The sequence below is a fragment of the Balaenoptera borealis genome (genome assembly GCF_965194805.1).
Source record: "Balaenoptera borealis genome assembly, chromosome: 3".
NCBI classification, from domain to species: Eukaryota; Metazoa; Chordata; class Mammalia; order Artiodactyla; family Balaenopteridae; genus Balaenoptera; species Balaenoptera borealis.
The window spans coordinates 47,867,341-47,891,759 of record NC_138866.1 but is presented as its reverse complement, the minus strand read 5'-3'; the positions used below and the strand labels follow the sequence as shown (position 1 = coordinate 47,891,759).

The 24,419-nt window shown below is 36.5% G+C and overlaps 2 protein-coding genes across 2 annotated transcripts in view; one reads left to right on the top strand and one right to left on the bottom strand.

The window, feature by feature from the left end:
• RTRAF (RNA transcription, translation and transport factor) lies at positions 1-20,829 on the top strand. The gene is made up of 8 exons (XM_082384869.1): positions 1-171; positions 7,210-7,334; positions 10,591-10,690; positions 14,811-14,897; positions 15,811-15,899; positions 18,103-18,171; positions 20,342-20,390; positions 20,509-20,829. The coding sequence occupies exons 1-8, from the start codon at positions 111-113 to the stop codon at positions 20,661-20,663; spliced, it is 735 nt and encodes a 244-aa protein (XP_082240995.1). The 5' UTR covers positions 1-110; the 3' UTR covers positions 20,664-20,829.
• A 135-nt stretch (positions 20,830-20,964) lies between these two features.
• Positions 20,965-24,419, bottom strand: part of NID2 (nidogen 2) — an 80,633-nt gene continuing 77,178 nt past the window's right edge. The window contains 4 exon segments of the mRNA XM_082384800.1: positions 20,965-21,659; positions 21,941-22,053; positions 22,519-22,642; positions 23,814-23,971. Of these exon segments, the coding sequence (XP_082240926.1) occupies positions 21,649-21,659; positions 21,941-22,053; positions 22,519-22,642; positions 23,814-23,971 (406 nt within the window). The 3' untranslated portion in view covers positions 20,965-21,648.

Genomic DNA, 24,419 nt, shown 5'->3' with positions numbered 1-24,419 from the left:
CCGGCGCCCGCCCGCCCTCTCGCCGCGTCGCCGGTGTCTGTGCACCCCGCTCCTCCTCGCCTCTCCTCTCCCGGCCGCAGCCCGGGGGACCGGAGCGAGCAGCGGGCACCATGTTCCGACGCAAGCTGACGGCTCTCGACTACCACAACCCTGCCGGCTTCAACTGCAAAGGTGAGGAGGCGGTCCCGGGCCCGCCGCGCGTCCGTGACCCCCCCCCCCCCACTCCCCGCCGCCCGGCCGCCGCTCTCTCAGCGCCGGCACCTGGGCTCCCCACCCGGACCGTCCGCGGCCTTGTCTCCCCCGGACTCCTCTCCTCCCGGCCGCCAAACACCTCTGCTTTCCGCCTTCCTTCCCCGGCTTCGGAGCCCCGTCACCAGCTCTTGCCTTGGCATCGCCACTTTCTGCACTTGCTGAACTCCAGACCCCACGCCCACCCCCCTCGCCCGCACTCTCAGCGCTCTAGAGGGAAAGTCTTCGCTTTTTAACGTAGCCTTTCAGCCCCGTGGTTCCCGGGTGATTGGGCGATACCTTGAGCACCTGCTGGGGGCCCAGCACAGTGCTGGAATCTGAGGAAGATGCTGAGTAACTTGAAGACTCGTTCACTGCCCCTCGGGAACTAAGGGGTGGGGTGGGGGCAGTGGGAGCCCATCCGGCAGTTTGAGCTCGAGATAGAACGAAGTCCAGGACTGACGGTGTCGGGGCAAGCGCGTATAGGAACGAGCTAGTGACAGTGTGCGAGTCGTGCAAAAAAAGTTAATAGCACACGAGCGGGGCGGTTGAATAGTAAATACAAAGGTATTTGGGATTTCACAGCATTAAAATTGTAAAAAGTATTAACATTGCTACCCACTGCTACTCACCTACTACCCACTATTCATTTTCTTCCAGAGGTTTTGGCGTGTGGTAGACTAATAAGTTTGAAAGTGATCAAGCACAGCCTGGGATGTTCAGACCATTTTATAAGTCTCAAGACTTAATAAGGGAGGCCTGAATTTGAATTCAAGCTTGAATTTTGTAATTGAAAATAATTTCCAAGCAGGATAGCGGTGTTTTGTTCATCTCCTGTAGAAGCATGTCAATTTATAGAATCTTGTTTTTCTGCTTTGCCTTTTATGTAACAAAAAAGGTTCAGTGGTAGTAGAGCTTAGATCTGAATTTGAATCTTTGAGCCTCAGGTTTTTTCACTGGTAAAATCGGGATATTACCTGCCTCGAAATGATGTGGGAGGATTAAATGAAACAACATCTGTACTTTTTCATGAATGCGTTTAATGTGCCATAACAGTAAATGACAATGGTAGTCAGTATCTTCTTTCTGTTTGCCATTTAATTTCTTGTACATTATGATTGCTGTAAATTTAACCTGGCCCAGTCCTTCCTCCTCCTCTTTCCCATAGGAACTGGAATAATAACTGACACTTAAATAGCAAAACTGTGTGCCAGACACTGTTTTTATCCTTAAATATTTTATTTAATCTTCATAACAACCCTATGAGGTAAGTCTTACTATTACTCCCCATTTTGTAACTCAAGAATCTGAGGCCCGGAAAATTTAGGTAATTAGCCCAAGTTCACACAACCACTAAATGTCTGGAGTCAATTTGAATTCAGGCCAGGATATGAACATAAGTTAATCCAAAGTCAGCACTTTTTTTTTTTTTTTAATCAGTCATCAATTTTATACACATCAGTGTATACATGTCAATCCCAATCGCCCAATTCAGCACACAACCATCCCCACCCCACCATGGTTTTCCCCCCTTGGTGTCCATACGTTTGTTCTCTACATCTGTGTCTCAACTTCTGCCCTGCAAACTGGTTCATCTGTACCATTTTTCTAGGTTCCACATATATGCGTTAATATATGGTATTTGTTTTTCTCTTTCTGACTTACTTCACTCTGTATGACAGTCTCTAGATCCATCCACATCTCAACAAATGACTCAATTCCGTTCCTTTTTATGGCTGAGTAATATTCCATTGTATATATGTACCACGTCTTCTTTATCCATTCATCTGTCGATGGGCATTTAGGTTGCTTCCATGACCTGGCTATTGTAAATAGTGCTGCAATGAACATTGGGGTGCATGTGTCTTTTTGAATTACGGTTTTCTCTGGGTATATGCCCAGTAGTGGGATTGCTGGATCATATGGTAATTCTATTTTTAGTTTTTTAAGGAACCTCCATATTGTTCTCCATAGTGGCTGTATCAATTTACATTCCCACCAACAGTGCAAGAGGGTTCCCTTTTCTCCACAACCTCTCCAGCATTTGTTGTTTGTAGATTTTCTTTTTTTTTTTTAATTATAAATTTATTTATTTATTTATTTATTTTTGGCTGTGTTGGGTCTTCGTTTCTGTGTGAGGGCTTCCTCTAGTTGCGGCAAGCGGGGGCCACTCTTCATCGCAGTGCGCGGGCCTCTCACTGTCGCGGCCTCTCGTTGTGGAGCACAGACTCCAGATGCGCAGGCTCAGTAGTTGTGGCTCACGGGCCTAGTTGCTCCGAGGCATGTGGGATCTTCCCAGACCAGGGCTCGAACCCGTGTCCCCTGCATGGGCAGGCAGATTCTCAACCACTGTGCCACCAGGGAAGCCCTGTTTGTAGATTTTCTGATGATGCCCATTCTAACTGGTATGAGGTGATACCTCATTGTAGTTTTGATTTGCATTTCTCTAATAATTAGTGATGTTGAGCATCTTTTCATGTGCTTCTTGGCCATCTGTATGTCTTCTTTGGAGAAATGTCTGGGTCTTCTGCCCATTTTTTGATTGGGTTGTTTGTTTCTTTAATATTGAGCTGAAGGAGCTGTTTATATATTTTAGAGATTAATCCTTTGTCCGTTGATTCGTTTGCAAATATTTTCTCCCATTCTGAAGGTTGTCTTTTCGTCTTGTTTATGGTTTCCTTTGCTGTGCAAAAGCTTTGAAGTTTCATTAGGTCCCATTTGTTTATTTTTGTTTTTATTTCCATTACTCTAGGAGGTGGATCAAAAAAGATCTTGCTGTGATTTATGTCAAAGAGTGTTCTTCCTATGTTTTCCTCTAAGAGTTTTATAGTGTCCGGTCTTACATTTAGGTCTTGAATCCATTTTAAGTTTATTTTTGTGTATGGTGTTAGGGAGTGTTCTAATTTCATTCTTTTACATGTAGCTGTCCAGTTTTCCCAGGACCACTTATTGAAGAGACTGTCTTTTCTCCATTGTATATCCTTGCCTCCTTTGTCATAGATTAGTTGACCATAGGTGCATGGGGTATCTCTGGGCTTTCTATCTTGTTCCATTGATCTATGTTTCTGTTTTTGTGCCAGTACCATGTTGTCTTGATTACTGTAGCTTTGTAGTATAGTCTGAAGTCAGGGAGTCTGATTCCTCCAGCTCCGTTTTTTTCCCTCAAGACTGCTTTGGCTATTCAGGGTCTTTTGTGTCTCCATACAAATTTTAAGATGATTTGTTCTAATTCTGTAAAAAATGCCATTAGTAATTTGCCATTGGTTGATAGGGATTGCATTGAATCTGTAGATTGCTTTGGGTAGTATAGTCATTTTCACAGTATTGATTCTTCCAATCCAAGAACATGGTATATCTCTCCATCTGTTGGTATCATCTTTAATTTCTGTCATCAGTGTCTTATAGTTTTCTGCATACAGGTCTTTTGTCTCCCTAGGTAGGTTTATTCCTAGGTATTTTATTCTTTTTGTTGCAATGGTAAATGGGAGTGTTTCCATAATTTCTCTTTCAGATTTTTCATCATTAGTGTATAGGAATGCAAGAGATTTCTGTGCATTAATTTTGTATCCTGCAACTTTACCAAATTCATTGATTAACTCTAGTAGTTTTCTGGTGTCATTTTTAGCATTCTCTATGTATAGTATCATGTCATCTGCAAACAGTGACAGTTTTACTTCTTCTTTTCCGATTTGGATTCCTTTTAATTCTTTTTCTTCTCTGATTGCCGTGGCTAGGACTTCCAAAACTATGTTGAATAATAGTGGTGAGAGTGGACATCCTTGTCTCGTTCCTGATCTTAGAGGATATGCTTTCAGTTTTTCACCATTGAGAATGATGTTTCTGTGGGTTTGTTGTATATGGCCTTTATTATGTTGAGGTAGGTTCCCTCTATGCCCACTTTCTTCCAGGAGAGTTTTTATCATAAATGGGTGTTGAATTTTGTCAGAAGCTTTTTCTGCATCTATTGAGATGATCATATGGTTTTTATCCTTCAGTTTGTTGATATGGTGTATCACATTGATTGATTTGCATATATTGAAGAATCCTTGCATCCCTGGGATAAATCCCACTTGATCATGGTGTATGATCCTTTTAATGTGTTGTTGGATTCTGTTTGCTAGTATTTTGTTGAGGATTTTTGCATTTATATTCATCAGTGATATTGGTCTGTAATTTTCTTTTTTTGTAGTATCTTTGTCTGGTTTTGGTGTCAGGGTGATGGTGGCCTCATAGAATGAGTTTGGGAGTGTTCCTTCCTCTGCAATTTTTTGGAAGTGTTTGAGAAGGATGGGTGTTAGCTCTTCTCTAAATGTTTGATAGAATTCACCTGTGACGCCATCTGGTCCTGGACTTTTGTTTGTTGGAAGATTTTTAATCACAGTTTCAATTTCATTACTTGTGATTGGTCTGTTCATATTTTCTGTTTCTTCCTGGTTCAGTCTTGGAAGGTTATACCTTTCCAAGAATTTGTCCATTTCTTCCAGGTTGTCCATTTTATTGGCATAGAGTTGCTTGTAGTAGTCTCTTAGGATGCTTTGTATTTCTACGGTGTCTGTTGTAACTTCTCCTTTTTCATTTCTAATTTTACTGATTTGAGTCCTCGCCCTCTTTTTTTCATGAGTCTGGCTAATGGCTTATCAATTTTGTTTATCTTCTCAAAGAACCAACTTTTAGTTTTATTGATCTTTGCTATTGTTTTCTTTGTTTCTATTTCATTTATTTCCACTCTGATCTTTATGATTTCTTTCCTTCTGCTAACTTTGGGTTTTGTTTGTTCTTCTTTCTCTAGTTCCTTTAGGTGTAAGGTTAGATTGTTTACTTGAGATTTTTCTTGTTTCTTTAGGTAGGCTTGTATAGCTGTAAACTTCCCTCTTAGAACTGCTTTTGCTGCATCCCATAGGTTTTGGATCGTCGTGTTTTCATTGTCATTTGTCTCTAGGTATTTTTTGATTTCCTCTTTGATTTCTTCAGTGATCTCTTGGTTATTTAGTAATGTATTGTTTAGCCTCTATGTGTTTGTGTTTTTTACGTTTATTTCCCAGTAATTAATTTCTAATCTCATAGCGTTGTGGTCAGAAAAGATGCTTGATATGATTTCAATTTTCTTAAATTGACTGAGGGTTGATTTGTGACCCAAGATGTGACCTATCTTGTAGAATGTTCTGTGTGCACTTGAGAAGAAAGTGTAATCTGCTGTTTTTGGATGGAATGTCATATAAATATCAATTAAATCTATCTGGTCTATTGTGTCATTTAAAGCTTCTGTTTCCTTATTTATTTTCATTTTGGATGATCTGTCCGTTGGTGTAAGTGAGGTGTTAAAGTCCCCCACTATTACTGTGTTACTGTCGATTTCCTCTTTTATAGCTGTTAGCAGTTGCCTTATGTATTGAGATGCTCCTATGTTGGGTGCATGTATATTTATGATTGTTATATCTTCTTCTTGGATTGATCCCTTGATCATTATGTAGTGTCCTTCCTTGTCTCTTGTAACATTCTTTATTTTAAAGTCTATTTTATCTGATATGAGTATAGCTACTCCAGCTTTCTTTTGATTTCCATTTGCATGGAATATCTTTTTCCATCCCCTCACTTTCAGTCTGTATGTGTCCCTAGGTCTGAAGTGGGTCTCTTGTAGACAGCATGTATATGGGTCTTGTTTTTGTGTCCCTTCTGCAAGCCTTTGTCTTTTGGTTGGAGCATTTAATCCATTCACGTTTGAGGTAATTATCGATATGTATGTTCCTATGACCATTTTCTTAATTGTTTTGGGTTTGTTTTTGTAGGTCCTTTTCTTCTCTTTTGTTTCCCACTTAGAGAAGTTCCTTTAGCATTTGTTGTAGAGCTGGTTTGGTGGTGCTGAATTCTCTTAACTTTTGCTTGTCTGGAAAGCTTTTGATTTCTCCATCGAATCTGAATGAGATCCTCGCCGGGTAGAGTAATCTTGGTTGTAGGTTCTTCCCTTTCATCACTTTGAGTATATCATGTCACTCCCTTCTGGCTTTTAGAGTTTCTGCTGAGAAATCAGCTGTTAACCTTATGGGAGTTCCCTTGTATGTTATTTGTCGTTCTTCCCTTGCTGCTTTCAATAATTTTTCTTTGTCTTTAATTTTTGCCAATTTGATTACTATGTGTCTCAGCGTGTTTCTCCTTGGGTTTATCCTGTATGGGACTCTCTGTGCTTCCTGAACTTGGGTGGCTATTTCCTTTCCCATGTTAGGAAAGTTTTTGACTATAATCTCTTCAAATATTTTCTCTGGTCTTTTCTCTCTCTCTTCTTTTTTTTTTTTTTTTTTGCGTTTAATGTTGTCCCAGAGGTCTCTTAGGCTGTCTTCATTTCTTTTCATTCTTTTTTCTTTAGTCTGTTCCGCAGCAGTGAATTCCACCATTCTGTCTTCCAGGTCACTTATCCGTTCTTCTGCCTCAGTTATTCTGCTATTGATTCCTTCTAGTGTAGTTTTCATTGCAGTTATTGTATTGTTCATCTCTGTTTGTTTGTTCTTTAATTCTTCTAGGTCTTTGTTAAACATTTCTTGCATCTTCTCGATCTTTGCCTCCATTCTTATTCTGAGGTCCTGGATCATCTTCACTATCATTATTCTGAATTCTTTTTCTGGAAGGTTGCCTATCTCCACTTCACTTAGTTGTTTTTCTGGGGTTTTATCTTGTTCCTTCATCTGGTATATAGCCCTCTGCCTTTTCATCTTGTCTGTCTTTCTGTGAATGTGGTTTTTGTTCCACAGGCTTCAGGATTGTAGTTTTTCTTGCTTCTGCTGTCTGCCCTCTGGTGGTTGAGGCTATCTAAGAGGCTTGATGGGAGGCTCTCCAAAGTCTGCACTTTCAACTCCTACTTCAAGCAGCTCAAGTAACTTATAATTTTGGAGTTAAAAAAAAAAATTCCACAGGACTGTTTGTGAAGAAGGAAGTGTTTTACCTGTTAACCTGGTGCTTCTCGTGATTTATACGGTGTTTTTATTGCAGATGAAACAGAATTTAGAAACTTTATTGTTTGGCTCGAAGACCAGAAAATCAGACACTACAAGATTGAAGACAGAGGTAATTTAAGAAACATCCACAGCAGTGACTGGCCCAAGTTCTTTGAAAAGGTAATGAATTAGAAATTAAAGTAAAACATACAGGGAGCTTGTCTAAAAATTATATGAAGACAGGCAAGCTTAAAATTACTGTGTTCTTTTAAAATAAATAAAACTAATAATGATCAGTGTTAGAAAAGCTAGACTTCAGGGATTTAACTTTTTTCTTACCATATTTTTTTGTTTTTAAAGCAGATTATATTATCTCTTCCTACCAAGCATTCAGTATTAGATAGAAATAGTATGGTGAATCATTAGGCATGAGGGTGGAGGGGAGTATAGAGTAGGCTGAGGAGAGAGGTAAGCTCATGTGCCATAAAGAGTTTGAACTTGACCCAACTGGGGAGTTGTCACAGTTTTAGGTGATGTGACTGGACTAGTCTTCCCACCCCTCACCTTTCCCAACCAATCCCTGGTTTTTCAGAACTGTCAGCTTTAAGGTTATGTAGCTGGAGAGGAGGTGCTTATCCCCAGTACTTAGATGTGTGCCTGACATACAATAGAGAGACCTGTTTGTTTCATGAATTTATATATTTGTGTGTGTTTATTTGTATACATATATGTGTATGTATGTAAATGAATGATATATCAATATTCATTTCTGCATTTTCTCTATAGCAAAACTTATTGTGTATTCACATCCTTTAGGGCCCTGTACCTGACTAGCTCGCTGCCATTGAAAACTAACTTTATAGACTATTAACTAATAAAGGTAATGGCACAAGTAGACACTCAAAAAAAGAAGAAATAGTTTTGTCCAGAAACACTGAGACTTCTTAAATAAACAGTGACACATATTCTCTAAATAGTAAAAATGACAAAAATCAGAATTTTTACATTACATTAAAAATAAAGCAGAGATACAGTTAGAGTATTATATTAAAATAAGACATTATTGACACACTTGAAAACTAAGATTATGTCTTGTTTTTGCCTATATTTAACATACACAGTTGTCCCTTGTTATGTACAATAGAAATAATCCTAAAAAGATCTGTGTGTATTATCTTATTTTTGTGCCTGGAATAACTTTCCTGTTGACCTAGTTTAATTTTAGTAATGTTTTTGCAGAAAACAGTTGTTTTCAAATTAGAATAAAAATTACATTTTACAGCATCATTATTTACATTAAACATTTTTATTGGCTCTGTTACTTTGATGAGATCTCTTCCTTTAAGAATATGAAAAGTAATGCTCACTTTGGCAGCACATCTACTAAAATTGGAACAACGATATAGAGAGGATTAGCATGGCCACTGCGCAAGGATGACACGCAAATTCGTGGAGTGTTCCATATTTTTAATTGAGTTATTTGTAGTGAGGTGGATGGACCTAGAGTCTGTCATACATAGTGAAGTAGGTCAGAAAGGGAAAAACAAATACCATATGCTAACACATATATATGGAATCTTAAAAAAAAAAAAAAAAAAGGTTCTGATGAACCTAGGGACAGGACAGGAATAAAGACGCAGATGTAGAGAATTGACTTGAGGACCCGGGGAGGGGGAAGGGGAAGCTGGGACGAAGTGAGAGAGTAGCATTGACATATATACACTACCAAATGTAAAATAGATAGCTAGTGGGAGGCAGCTGCATAGCACTGGGAGATCGGCTCGGTGCTTTGTGACCACCTAGAGGGGTGGGATAGGGAGGGTGGGAGGGAGATGCAAGAGGGAGGGGATATGGGGATATATGTATACATAGAGCTGATTCACTTTGTTGTACAGCAGAAACTAACACAACATTGTAAAGCAATTATACTCCAATAAAGATGTTAAATAAAAAAAAGAATATGAAAATTGACTAAATTTTCATTTACTGGTGTTTAGGTACCTAAATTTCTAGTTTTATGAATTAGAGGATTGTGTAAGTTACATACTGCCTCTGACAATGGGCAAGTTTATTAACCATTCTGTGGCTCAATATTGTTATCAATAAATGGGGATAACAGTGGTATCTATCTCATAGCAGTGGTATGTTTGTTATTGAAATATACCTATGTACCTTTTCACAGAGGTGCCTTGCCCATAGCAAGTGCTATATGTTTATTAATTTCCCTGCCTCTACTACTATTATTGCTACTACTGGATTATTTTCCTTTGCCCTTCAAGAGTGTTTTTGAAAATTTTGATAGGATTCTTAAGACTTTGAAATATATTGTTAGGATTTTATATTTCCTTATATTACGTCTTATGATGGCCCACTCACGTGTACAAGACAATATAGAGTTCCACATGTGGAAGGGTATTGAAGAATATAAAAAACTTTCTGATGAAGAACACCCAGAAATGACAGTAAAGTAGTACAACCTAAAGATAAATGTATTGGAACTTACACAGATATTATCTTTCAAGGTGGTTTCTTTGGAATGATGATGTCATTGCCTAAAGCATATTTGGAACTTCTTTTGCAATTACTTTTAGATCAGGAGACATCTTTTGAATATCCTTAATATTGACAGTTTTTTTATACTTTGAACATGGATTTGCTTTTTGCATCATGACTAAATCTTGTGAATGAGGTGCTTTTTTTTAAAGCAGGGGAATAAAATTTTTGGTTAGAAAAGTTATGGCTAAAAAGTGCTGATTCATTAATTATCCCCCAAAGGATTTCCAAAAAGGAGTTCCGGAAGTTTTGAGTAACATCATTGTTGGTGGAATTAGATTTTAAGTTCCTAAGAGACTTATTTTAAGGACATACTCATTTGAATATGCAGCTTCTGACATTTATTAAAAACGCTTGTATGTCACATGGCTTACTCTCTTCAGAAGCATTTCCACGATATGAAAGCTAAGGTTTAGATAATAATTGGTTTTGTTTTGTTTTGTTTGGGAGAAACAAAAGTCCTTTTTATTTAGACTTTTTAAAGTCCTTTTTATTTACCTGCTCTGTGTATTGAGACCTGGAATCAGAAAGTATAGATTCAGCTCCCCAATTTAAGTCGTGTAACTGTCAGCAAGTGTTGACCTCTAGGCGTCGGTTTTCTCATCTACGAAATGAAGTTATTCTACATCAGTGGTGCCCTATCTGGAATCTGTAAAAGTAAAAATTTCAAAAAGCATGATGGGCCTACTTCATTATTTTTCCCTGAGTGGTACACCTAAGTGTTTCCTTCCTTTGGGTTATATAATTGCATCAAAGGTTTAGTAATGTAAATGGTTATAAGAAATTCTTAGAGATCCAAACTAAGGTCTCTTTCAACTCTACCATTTTTTTATTTTGTGACTTTATAGTAATAATGAAACCAGACTTTTTGTTCCCCTCACAGTATCTCAGAGATGTTAACTGTCCTTTCAAGATTCAAGATCGACCAGAAGCAATCGACTGGCTTCTTGGTTTAGCTGTTAGACTTGAATATGGAGATAATGGTATGTTTTGTGGGGAATGTGTGTTTTAAAGAGAGAGAGAGGAAAGGTGGGAAAGGAGTGTAAAAATGTAGGGAACTTGCCAGTTTGTCTTACATTGTTTTACCTTTGGTTCATTTTAAGTTTTGTACCTCCTCATCTCACTTTACAGCATCTGTTTAAAAATTTACTTTTTGTAATTATTCTCCTGTATCCACCTCCCAAATTGTCTAGGAAAGAATTTTCTTTTCCAAAATGAGAGAGTCTCCTTACTATCATAAGATATTAAAAGCACTGGTTTCCATTGGTATTTAGATTTTTCTTTTAGAATTTGAAGATCATGTCTTCTGAAGAAGAAGGCTAATTGAATGTCTTCTCACAATGTCACATTACTTTGGTGAATTTGCCATCTTTCAGTCTGTACCTTAACCTTTCAAGTTCACTTGTTGCTGCTGTCCCAGAATTGATAGGATTTCAAGTGTTGGTTGCAGCAGGTAATTTCACAAGAGACTGAAATATACATCTAATGCAAAGGTGAACTATAGGCCAAAATATATTTATTATTAATGTTTAGTGTTATTTTATTACAGATACTTGTATCATTGGAAGGTTTTAAATGTTAGTACCTATAGTAAAAATAGCTTTCCAATAAACTGTTTTCTCTCAGGCCATTTCATTTTGAAAGGCCTGCTAACATCTGAATGTAATATCTGATTATCTTACTTTACCTCCATCCTCTGCATTTATGTTGTTCTCTTTCATGGGACTGTCAGTTCCGGTCCTCTTAATCATTTACGTTTGAAGCCTTTTTAATGTCTTTGGCCTCTCCCTTTTCCTCTCATTCTGTTCCATCCATTTTTCCCTTGTCGTATCTTTCCTTCTCCATCCTCACTGCTGTCGCCCTAATTCAAGCTCTTGCCACTTTTTCCTGAGATTATTGGAATGTCTTTCATACTAGTCTCCCATCTATGTCACCCTCTAGTCTCATCCACATGGCCCACCAAGCTAATTTTTTGAAACATAAATGTTTTAGAATGCTACACTTTGTTTCCAAACGATATTTCCTTTTATATATTCAGAAACCATTGCTTTCCCATTTAACTCTATAGCTTTTTAAGTCATTCGCCACTTTCCATTTTGCTTATATCTTACTTGCCCCACTAAATTGTAAGCTGATACTCAGCTTTGTTTCCTACTTGGTACCTCTATTAGTTTCCTGTTGCTGCTGTAACAAATTACCACAAACTCAGTGACTTAAAAGACTGTTTATTATCTTATAGTTTTGGAGGTCAGAAGTCCAACATCTGTATTAGGACTGAAGTCAATTTGTCGACTGGGTGGGTTCCTTTTGGAGGCTCTAGGGGAAGATCCATTTCTTTGTCTTTTCCATCTTCTAGAGGCTGCCTGCATTCTGTGACTCTGGCCCCTTTATCTTCAAATCTAGCAGCATATCATCTTCTAAGCTCTCTGTGATTCTGCTTTCATTGTCACATCTTCTCTGACCTTCCTGCCTCCCTCTTATAAGGATGCTTTGATTACATTGGGCCCACCTAGGTAATCCAGGATAACCCCCATACCCCCAATTTCAAGGTCCTTAATTTAATCACATCCACAAAGTCCTTTTTGCCATGTAAGATACCATATTCATAAGTTCCAGGGATTGGAATATGGACATTTTGGGGGGGGGAGCAGTCATGATTCTCTCTGCCACAGTACCTGACATAGTTTCTTGTGTACAGTAGATGTGCTTATCAACTATAAATGCTTGGTAAATTCAATATATGAATGTTTATACATACTGGTGTGGAGCATCAACCAGCTGTTTTTTTGCTGGTTCTTCAAACTTAAGTTTCAGATGCCTTATGGCAGAAATCTTAAGGAAAGCTCAAAGACTTTTTCTTTACTATGGAGCCTTTAGCAAAATCTACCTGTTCTGGTCTGAGTTGGTAGGAACTCTGTTAGTTAATTTGCAACAAAGTATTTTCCAGCTTTTCAAGTGTTTTTCAGCTATTCCCACATAAAATTATAGTCACATCTCAATTTATTTCTGTTTTACCCTTATTTAGTCCATTTCTCCCATTTTTATAATACTTCAACTTAGGTTACCTAGGTTGTACCAAGAACAGTAGATGCCATATGATTGTGTATCCTTGTAGTTGACTGTAAAGTACAGTTTTTTCTCAGTGATAGCATGGTCTTTTTTTAATGTATTAAAAAAACTGAGTTTGTATGAGAAACATTGCCCCTTATCGGTAGGAGGCACTGCTGTGCTTTTATGGTTTTACATTAATAAGTTGCATTCTTCTTGACTTTTCAGTTATTTCAAATTTTTATTCTTTGATAAAACCATTGTGAATTTTTATTGTTTGTGCCTTAACGTTTTTTAAAGCCTTTTGCTAGCTTGTCAGTTAAGGTGATTAAAATCTGACTTAAATTCTTTTAACTTTTTTGACATAATTTTAGATTTACAGAAAGGTTGCAAGAATAGTAAAAAGAATTTTTTCATATTCAGATTCTGCAGATATTATTAACATTTTACTTCATTTGCCTTATCCTTCTCTCTCTCTATATATATACATACTCCTAATTTTTTTCTAAACCATTTGACACTAAGTTGTAAATGATTTCTCTTTTACCCTTATGCGCATTTCCTAAAAAAAGTCATTGTCTTACATAGCTACAGTACATTTATCAAAATCAGGAAATTAACTTTGATTCTTTACTGTTATCTATAGATGAGATTCACATTTCACCATTTGTCTCAATGTTCTTTATGGCATAAACAAGCAAACAAAAACCTTCAAAGCAGTCCTGGATCACGTGTTGCATTCATTCTCCTTAGTCTCTTTAGTCTCCTACAGTCTGGAATAGTTACTCAGTCGTCATGCTTCAGGACATAGACATTTATTTTGTAGAATGTCCTTCAGTTTGAGTGAGTCTGATGTTTCCTCATGATTAGATTCAGGGTTTGTAGTTTTGTTAAGGGTAACACAGAAGTGATGTTGTGTTCTTTTAAGTGCATCATATCAGGAGGCATGTGTTGGTGATATGCCTGAATACTGGTCATGTTATTCTGATCACTTGGTTAAGCTTTCTTCAGTGTAAAAATTACATATCTTGTGGAGAGATATGAGATGATTTCTATATTCTTCTCCTCTTCAAACCTTAGCTTTAGTATACATTTGATGATTTTTGCCTGAGTCAGTTATTACGTTGATTATGATGACTAGAAGATGTTTTTCTAATTCCATCATTCCTCTACATTTATTTTGTGTCTTCCCACTATAAGGAAGAGCTTTCCCTTCTCACCAGTTTATGTTTGTTTGTTTATTCATATCAGTGTAGATGTGTGGATTCTTATTTTACTCAGTGGGTCTTAATCCTTTTTTGTCATCGTGTATTTTGATGTTTACATTGTTCCAGGTTTGGCCAGTAGCTCCTTTAAGCTAACTCCTGTCTGATTTAAATTTTAATGCTTTTATTTTCCCCTTTTTTTTTCCATTAGCAAATCATATAAGCACTATAGCCAAAGATGGCATTTTGGGCATTAAGTTTGGTGAATTACTATTAAATATTTCTATTTGTAAAGTCTTTTAAAATATTATTATTTAGTATTTTTCAGGTAAAAGTAATAAAATCTCCTTTTGGAATTCTGCATTTTAAGTCTCCATAAAATAAGTTTAGGTTTGTATATGATGGTGTATTTGAAGTGATTTTTTTAGAAAGTAAGGTTTTTGGTTTTGTATACAGCATTCACAAGATTTGCAAAGAAACTTCTTAGTGTGTTTGTATTTAACCTCATGTGACCTATACTTACCCTTCTCCCATTCTTCTACCCCTACCAAGTTTGAGAGGAAGCTGAAAAGCAGACTTTCTCTTCTAAAATTTAGATAGTGTTTGAAATGTTTTACTTTAAGAAATGTTACTGAAAAGATATTTGTGTCTGATAATCATTTCAGCTTAATTAAAAAGCTAGTCACATTCTCTTCTAGTAGATTTTTTTATTATAGCATTTTTTTTTTTTGAATGCTTGAGTGGTCTTATGCTTATAACCAGTTTGGCTCAGTTAAATTCAGTAAATAAGCAACGTTTGTTTTACCTTAAGTTGAAGCTCTACAAATTGTATTTTTGCCTATTTTTACAGCTGAAAAATACAAGGACTTGGTACCTGATAATACAAAAAACGCTGACAATGCAGCTAAAAATGCAGAGCCATTGATCAATTTGGATGGTAAGTTTATAAATGCATAAAAATGATCATCAACGTTTTTGGTTTCGTGAATGTTTTTTACTTCCTAGAATGAAGTCTGGGTTTATTTGGTTTTAGTAGATTAAGAATGTTTCATGCAGACAACATTTGTGTTGATATTTTATTCTCTATGCTGTTTTTTTACTGTCAGTTATAGTGTGCTTTCTCCCTCCTCTTGTAGCTGAATATCTGAAACTGCTAAATATCTGAAAATGCTCTTCTTTCATCTGCTCATAGTAACTTGGGGGTTTTGATTTTATTTAATCATGGTGGTGATTGTTTGCCTTCCTGGGTGCAGAAAATATATTTTCTAATCTAATGACAGTATGAGACAAGTGTTAAAATTTTTCATTGTTTTAAGTCCCAGATGTCTTTAAGTAATTCTTTCTCCTTTTAAAAGTATTAAGATTCTAATTACTTAGATTATAATATGTTAAATATTCTTTCACTGACTGATTGTGACCTGTAATTTATGAGTTACCCTTATGAATTAATAAGCTGCTTGGATGCTCTAGAGCTGCTGCTTGGAGAAAAGGTTTTGGGAAAACTGTCCATTGAAGGGAACCTGTGTATTAAAATTAATAGCTTTGGGAAGAAAGGTTAATTAATAGTGTTACATAAATGGGCCTTGCAGAGAAAGTTACAGAACAAACCTCATGTGAGTTAATTTAGTCAGTTATTGGATTGTTCACTTTGGTTGATTATTAGGAAAACCATTGATCTCATCAATTTACCTAATTTACCCCATACTGCTTTTGTCAGCAGCAATTTTAGAAATTAAAGAGATTTGTTGTTACTAGAAAATAAAAGTATTTTTTTAAGTTTATATGTTTGCATATATGTTTGTAATTACATGCTTGCAGAGCTTTAAGTTTCCATTTTTAATCTTTTATAGTAAATAATCCTGATTTTAAGGCTGGTGTAATGGCTTTGGCTAACCTTCTTCAGATTCAGCGTCATGACGATTACCTGGTAATGCTTAAGGTCAGCTTCATATTCTTGATTCTTGACAAAAACTCTGTATATAATTTTAAAAACTTCGTTTTCTAAAAATAACTGTGTTTGATATCTAAATCTATGGTAGAATGAGTAAAATGTTGGAGGAATGTGGGACATAAAGCAGATTTCTTGAATTCATTGGTTTTAGATTACCTAACAACTAATATCAAAGAGTGTTTACTGTGTGCCTGCCACTGTGCTAAATCCTGTGCACAGATGACTCACTCAGTCCTGCCAACAATCCTAGAGGTGGATGTTAGTGTCTTTTTAAAATATGTATATGAAGAAACTGAGACTTAAAGATAATAGATAAATAATGTTCAAGCTGACATTGAAAATGATAGTCAGGATTTTAATCTAGGCACTCGACCTTATGGTCCATTCTTTTTCTTCTTTTTTTTTTTGGCCGCATGGCATCTGGGATCTTAGTTCCCTGACCAGGGATCGGACCCACGCCCCCTGCATTGGAAGCACAGAGTCCTAATCACTGGACCGCCAAGGACGTCCTGGTCCATTTTTTTTCCTATATCACCCCACTTCTGTTTAATCAGTCCTTTTAAATATTCATCATCTGTATTCATTAAGATTGTGGAAAATGCCAAACTAGTAGTGGTGAATTTGGTCAAAAACATACCCCCAAATCTCTTTGAGGAATGAATGTTTCTGTCCTCCAAGCCCCTTACAGCAGGGAACCTGATGGCCTAAAAGAGGCCTCTTATTTCTGAGTGGAAAAACATACTCATGCTTCAGAAGATTTATGTCGAGTAATTATGATAGTCTAGTGGGGTGAAGGGGAGGGGCAGGGGAGTGGTACTTAAGATACCAGACTTGGAAGTTATTTTAGAAATTATTATTGATTTTATGAGAAATTAAAAAGCTTTAAATTACTTTAAATTACTTTAAACTACTTTGCAGGAAATTGAATAATTTCACTCTACCCACAAGAGATCATAATTTATTCTCCTTTTTAGAATTGTATTTATTAAATGACAGTTGTAATATGGGAAGACTGTTCTATTCCTAGATTACTATAATTCTCTATACTGAATCTGAATGTTAACTCAGATTTTCTCAACTCAGATTGGACGCCAAGAGACAAAAGTTGTTTTTAGTGAAATTTAGCTCTTTGAAAGGCTTGTTCCTTACTCAGGCAATTATAGAAATTGCTTTGGAACAGTTCTACAGTGGTTATGTCAGCTTTAATCATAAACTGAGTGAGAGGAGAACAGACAATGCTAGCATATTTGGGGTGCTAAAGTACAATATAAGTCAGTTATAATCAAAAGCTTTATAAAATTCTAATCCTAGCATGTTTGTCCTTTTGAGTTATTTTAAGAAGCATTCAAACAATACATGACAATATGGAAAACATCCATATTGCAGCTGTGAGAATCAGTACATTAACTGTTTGGCAACTGGACTGTGTAAATACATTTGCAATCACTGTTAGATTGGTTTAATTCTTTTTCAAATGTAGCATTTGGTTTGTTTTTATTAAAAATAATTTTTCAAATTTTCACACTTATCTTGGGGTTGTAACTGTCATCCACTAATTAAAATTCCATTAAAAAAATCTTACTTTTTAAGTGTGTGCAGGTACGTGCATGCATTTGTGTCTGCAGTGGTAAAATGCCTTGCTAATGAAAAAAAAACAATGTGTCCTTTGAAAGATCTGAAAACATTTTACTGTAATAAAGTGAAGAAAGCAGGGACAGTGTGCATGATATGCTACCCTTTGTGTCAAAGGTGCATGTTTGTGTGTGTGTGTGCGTGTGTGCACTTGCATATATCCCTGAGCATGCTTGTAATTTGATAGAGGCCTTGTGAGTATACACAAGGATCTGGTAGCAATAATTGTTTTCTGAAAGTATGGCTGAGGCTTGGGTAGAAAGGAGACATACTTTTTCGCCATGTATCCTTCTTTATTTAAAAAAATTTTTTAGCACCCACAAATTACCTATTCAAAAAACGTTAATTGTTATGAACATCATTCCACATTATTAAATACTAGAAGTGAAAACTTTCATTACAGTAGCTATTATTTTTATTTTTAATTTGCTGGGGAGTTAGTTAATGAATTAGGTATTTCTAATTTCATCAAATTGGGCATCCTTATTCTGTATTCTCAGAGAAGAAAAGATAACAAACAGCTGATAAAAAGTAAAAATACTATTTTGGGATTTCTTAGGCAATTCGCATTTTGGTCCAGGAGCGCCTGACACAGGATGCAGTTGCTAAAGCAAATCAAACGAAAGAGGTATGCTGTTTTTTTAATTTAAATAAATTCTAAATTAATTATTACTGAAAGTTTCTTTTGGTTGTCATGAGTTTGAACTTTGCCTGAGAATGCTTAAGATATCTATTCTGTGTTAGAACTGCCTAGGGAAAGAATAGCTTACTTCAGTGGGATTGAATTTGATTCTGAAGCAAACTGTATCCAGTCATTTTTGAGTGAAAAGTGAACTTCATGTTTATCTCACTTCATTACTTTTAAGAAGCCTCCAATAGCATATCCACAGTCTACCAGTTCAAAACTACCGCATGTGCCCAGTTCAAGTTTATTTAAAAGAACTTTCACTTGTGAAATTTACTGGGTTATTTTGACTAACTGCTAGAAAACAGGACACACCTTCTCTTTTTTAGTAATTCATTTTCTTTTCTACCTAAGTCTTTATCTTCACCCTTTTATTTCTTCAGAGAAATCTCAGTTTATTCTATTTCCTAGCATAAATCATAAAAAAGTAACTTGTTAATAAATCTAGGATATTTTTAGATGAACTGTCCAAGAAACCCAAATGTCCCTGAAGTCCTCTTGACTATGGGTCAGTGCAGAGAATGTCCTCAGGGGTTAGCAGCTGCAGGTGTCTGATAACGCCCCTTCCTGCTACACAGATGAATGTCTTGGGTACAGTCCACATTCTGGACCCTGGGCCTTTTATTGTGCCTCCCTCACCCTCCAATTCCCCAATGTCTTTTGTCCTCTGATCCCATCTTTATCGAAGCCCAACAGCATTAAGGTTATTAATGCTGGGGCAGTGTAGTCTCCTCTGAAAGACGCTCAGTTTCTTTTAAAGGTTCTTATTGGCTTATTAATTATGTATGAATCAGGCCACTGGAAATTGTATTAAAGATCAGCTTATTTCACCCACACTATAGAACAGACAGTAAATTGTTCTGGCATAATAAAATCATTCATCATTCAGCAAAATTAGGCCTTTGGTTTGGAAGGCAGTGCAAGTAAGGCCATAGCCAAATCTCTTTGCTCTTGATTGCAAAGTAAAATTCAGTTTATTTTCAATGCTCCAAATAAATCTGAACTTTAATGTCATCTCAAAAGATACTATGCTATAATAATACAGTGGAAGAGTTCTATAGTTGAGTGTTCCTGTTTGCAATTGTTCATAACTAGCATTTGGGGCGTGTGGTCATCTTCAGGGGTGCCTGTTCCTAGGTGGTCTGTTGGCAGATGAAGGGAGAACAGAACCTCTGGTACCAGACTGACACAGAAAGCTGATCAAGTACAATTCTACTCTAGTTTTTTGCTCACAGAATTTTCATACCCATTTGTTTCTTCCTGTATATAATGTATTACTAGTGATTTTAAAGCATTTTGAGTCTGGGTAGATTTGCATTAATAATTAGGCAAGAAGTGAGTAGTGACAGCTTAGCATTTGTAATGTTGAAAGTATAGTGACTTTTTAAAAAAACTGGTAATGATTTTATACAGTATAATCAGCAGAAAGTCTAGACTGCCTGTCCTTGTTTTTATTTGATAGTTATTGTGAACTTTATACAGGTTGGCGCCACCATAGGCACCATCTCTGGTATATCTGTATGCAGGTGCTGACTGGTTAGCTAAATGGTTTAGATTCTGTTCATTTTCCTAGACGACTTCAAAGTAACTTTTAAATGAACTGTTGAAAGTTAATATATAGATAATCTGGTAAACATCATGCTTGCAGAAAAATGTTATGTATATTTTAGATTTGTGCAGTTCATAAAGACAAATTAATGTGCTCCAAAAGTAAACTTGCTTGAGAAAAGTCATCTTAACAGTAGTCCTATTTGCCCGGTACACTGCTGCTTACTATAACTAAAACGGGACAGTAGCAGCCCTGCTCCAACCTTCCTTCCATAGCAGTAGTGACAGCACTTCTGCAAAAAGGAGCTATTATTGTATATGCCTGGTCTTAAAGGATTGGATGTGTTATGGGACTAGCTGCCCACTACATGTAAAGGCCATTCTTTCCTAACTAGTTGTAGTAGGAAAAAACTCATAAAAAGGCAAATTTAAAGAGAAAATTCTCAGGCACCTTGCCACTGCAGCTAAAAGGGTTAAAATAACAATAGCTAGCTGCTTTTCAATTTGAGGTGAGAAAATGTGAACGTATAACTATAGTCTGATTTTTGTCCTTTTTTTTCTAAAGGGCTTGCCTGTTGCTTTAGACAAGCATATTCTTGGTTTTGACACAGGAGGTAAGTGATTTTTGTTTTGATTCAAACTGTTTTTAGAGACTTACTTAGTGAATATTTGGGGGAAATGAGTGAATAAATGCAAACGTTATTGATTAATGCAGCGTTTCTTATGAAACAGATGCAGTTCTTAATGAAGCTGCTCAAATTCTGCGACTGCTGCATATAGAAGAGCTCAGAGAGCTACAGACAAAGATTAATGAAGCCATAGTAGCTGTTCAGGCGATTATTGCTGATCCAAAGACAGACCACAGACTGGGGAAAGTTGGAAGATGAACATTTTAGGATTTCAGCTTCTCACCTACTTAGTACAGTTGGGAACCATGTACGCTTTGGCATGTGTTTGGAAATGTCATGTCTTCAAGGGAAGAATTCCAGAAAATTGACCATGTTCTAGAGATTTACCATCACTGCATTTTCTTCAATAAAGTTGGGAAGGTGATGTTTTTTGTTTTTTGACCATGTGTTATGTTTATGTATTTGTATAATTAATTAATCTGCTTCCTCCCTGGTGGTTTAGGTACATGCCACCCCCCGACTTCATTACACGTATAGAAAATACAGATCCTTAAGTAAGTCATAGGAAAACTTAAAATATTTTATTGGAGTAATCTAGAAAATTTGAGAACTGTTACATCTTTGGTATTTATATATAAATGTAGTAATTTCTGTGGGTAATTCTGTAGAGGGATTCAGGATCAGAAATACAAACTGAAACATTGTAGCACCTTTTAATATAAATAGAAATGCACTTATGCAGAGGTAAAAAAAAAAAAAAATAGAATAAGAAGTTGGTTCTTTCCCATCAGTTCTGCATAGCCTTCTCTACATCAAGGTTTATGATCTTTAGGATCATATTTTTATACTGATCACATGTACTTTAATTTCTTGGCCAGAAAGAATCTGTAGCAATAGTCAGATTTAGGGTCTTAACCTGCTCTAATTGGTTCTTAGTTCAATTAATTTGACCTTTTAAATATGACATAAATGTTTATTAAAAGTTGCTTTAATAAGCAACAATTAAAATTGTTACCTTTTTAAACTTGAAATAACTTTTGTTTTTAAAAATACAGTAGTAAAGATTGAGGTATAAACTTTTCACAAAATATACTTAGTCTTTTTGCACTGAAAATGTTCATCTTATATGTCCAGAACTTCTAATGGCCAATTGCTTTTTCACTTTCTTCACCTTTGTTCGCAGTAAATGTTCTTTAGGGTCCTGATTCCGATTGTAAACTCCAAGTCCTTTATAATACCATATTTACTTTCTTCCTGTGGAGGGAGGGGACAGCATGTGAGTATTTTTATATCCAGTTTGCCACAGCAAGTCTTTTAAAGGGGAAATATCCTAATAGACTGACCTTTTTTTTGTGTATAGTTAAGCTAGGTAGACTTAAGGTAGTAGAATGGTCACCCCTATGTGTTGGCCATTAGCTTTTCTAGGTCAGAGTGGCTCTCACTGGTGGCAGCAGCAGGCCAAGTGTGGTCAGTTACCAGATCTATCTTTCTCTACCTGGCTGATCCAAAGGAGCCACCTGAGCATGTCCGTTTACCTGTTGGGCAGTAGGGGTAGACTGCAGTTATCCCGTAGAGATGAGATCGCTGCTCTGGGAGATACTCATCAGTAAACTGGCCACTGTCTCTATTTACTGATATAACACCATCCCTGGTAACAGAAAGGAAGAGTGAATTCACAGGATTTAAGGTTGGATAGAAAAAGCCAGTTTATCAGGAAGAGAAATCTCTGCCAGACTTCTAGAATACATTTTTAAAAGTCAATTTAAATCACATAACTAAATAAGATACCTCATGGTACCATTTAAAGGTAGTCTTTTATTCTCTGAAGATCAGATTCAGAGTAATGTGCTTCCTTTTTGGATAGTTTATTACCAAATAGCTCTGCCATTTTTAAGCTACATGTGAGCAATACCATTAAATTTCTGGGTGATGTAAAAGTATGCTTTTAAAAGCAGTTAACACTTGAATGATGTCTGCTGATGAAGAGAGAATGAAATGAAAACTTTAGCAGGAGGGCTTAATAACTAAAGTCGCTTACTAACATTTGGTATAAGTGGTGTGTCTTCCAAAACAGTTTGCCTTTTCAGGCTTGTCCAGAGTGTGTCAGGCTCACCTTCTCCAGTCGGTGTGGTAGAAGTGATCTGCATAGCTCACAATGCTGAAGGGGTAGTTGAGGTTGTTTTGAATAACACGCCGTCCAGTTCCATCAGGTAGTGTACACTCTAGTTTTTTAGTTCCTTTTAAAACATCAAAGAGGGAAAAGAGATCCTTTCACGCGATGGGGAAAAAAAAAATCCTTTACCAAAAATAGTGGCAGGTAAGTTCATTCTCAAAGGAAACAAAGGTAGAACTAGAGTATTCTATCCCCATTGCAATAATACAAATTAAAAACTGTAAAATTTTCCTATTCTATTACCAGTGTCTTCAGTTTGTTTAAGAGCATTCTAGTTTTTAGTGGAATTTAAACTCTTAATCCTTTTTTGGAAGAAAGGATTGCATTTACAGAAATCTGGCTAAGTTTCTCCCAAAGTAGGACATTAGAGATGAAATTATATCAGTGTTAAAAAAGTTTGTGTTAGCTCTTAAATTGTTGTAAACATAACATTTGGATAAATATTAATACTTGCCCTTTGTAAGCAATGTATAGTAATAGCCAAGGCTGCCTTTCAACTAAAATCCTTAATTTTTTTTTTTAAAGACTGTATTATTTTCTAGTTAGGAATAAAAAGTGCCATTTTTCAATGTAAATTTTTAAATAGCTAAACGAGGCAAGAATTTCCAAGTTTCACATTTCTCATGGAACCCTGATTTCAAATACTTATTAAAAATATAAATGCAATATAATGAAATAGCATCTTTTCAGTTGTGCTAATAATGAAATCACACAACAGAAAGAGAGAACCTGGGAATAGGCAACCCAAATTTATTACTGAAGGAAGCCATCCTGCCACATCACTTTTCACAGAATGTCCTCAGCACAATAGCATACTGACTGTGAAAGTAACAGATATTTATAAATGTTATAATACTGGCAAAAAATGAAAATGACCCCTGTTCATTTATCTAAGCCTGTCGATTCCAACAGTGGGTAATATTTATTTTTTAACCTAAAAAGTGTGCCAAGTGCTCATGTGGAGGAAGGGCAAGCAGGACAAAAGTAGGTTGGACATAGTACTAGCCCTCAAACCTACCGCCTAATTCAAACACATACATCCAGGACCTCAGGAAATTCATCACAGGAGTCATTACAAAGTGTCCTTTAAAAGGAGTAGATCATTTGCTGTACTGTTATAAACGTAAGCCAGAAGTCCCAATGGTGGGATTGGGTTTTACTGTAAAATCTGTTAGAGTGCTCACGCTTACTGAACATTGTGGTGTTCTGTATTTGCATTCCATGAGTGGTAGTACCTGCATCTGCCCAGCAGAGCAATTTGGAGAAGGGGTCAAAGGTTAAACCATTGGGTAGTCCAATGTCTTTATTCACCAGAATTCTTCTATTTTCTCCATCTAAAGACGACGATTCAATTTTAGGAGCTTCTCGATTCCAATCTGTCCAGTACAAGTTGCTGTGGATAAATTAAATGGAGAAAGATAAACCTTCCCCAATGTATAGAACCCAAATTTCAGAACGATCTTTGAGGCTTTTCACTAAGCATTTCTGAGTCAAAAACACTTCGCTGAAAGTGAAAGCTAAAGGTTATCTTGACTGATTTGAAGGTTTCTCTGGAATTTCATTTGGTAGAAGCCCCATTAAATATGGCAAGAGTTTCTCAAGGTATAGAAATCCTCCCTGATTCTAACAAGTCCCACTGAAACACGGACCAAGTTATATGTCCCAGCTGATGACCTTAGCAATTATCATAGACAGGAAACATTGTTCTTTTGACTGTTGCCACTGTGAAAATGAGGTCAGAGAAATAACATGCCTGGTGTCTGAGTTTTGCTTACTCACCAACTAATGCAGGTAACCCCCCTGCAGGTTTAACACTGGGATTTCCTAATGTGTTGCTGGAG

What these genes read in the sequence shown, in the direction of transcription:
- RTRAF (XM_082384869.1), top strand. Translation starts at nt 111, where the DNA reads ATGTTCCGACGCAAGCTGACGGCTCTCGACTACCACAACCCTGCCGGC. An exon ending in GGCCCAAGTTCTTTGAAAAG is followed by an intron (nt 7,335 to 10,590) that starts GTAATGAATTAG and finishes TTCCCCTCACAG; the next exon opens with TATCTCAGAGATGTTAACTG. An exon ending in TCTTGGTTTTGACACAGGAG is followed by an intron (nt 20,391 to 20,508) that starts GTAAGTGATTTT and finishes CTTATGAAACAG; the next exon opens with ATGCAGTTCTTAATGAAGCT.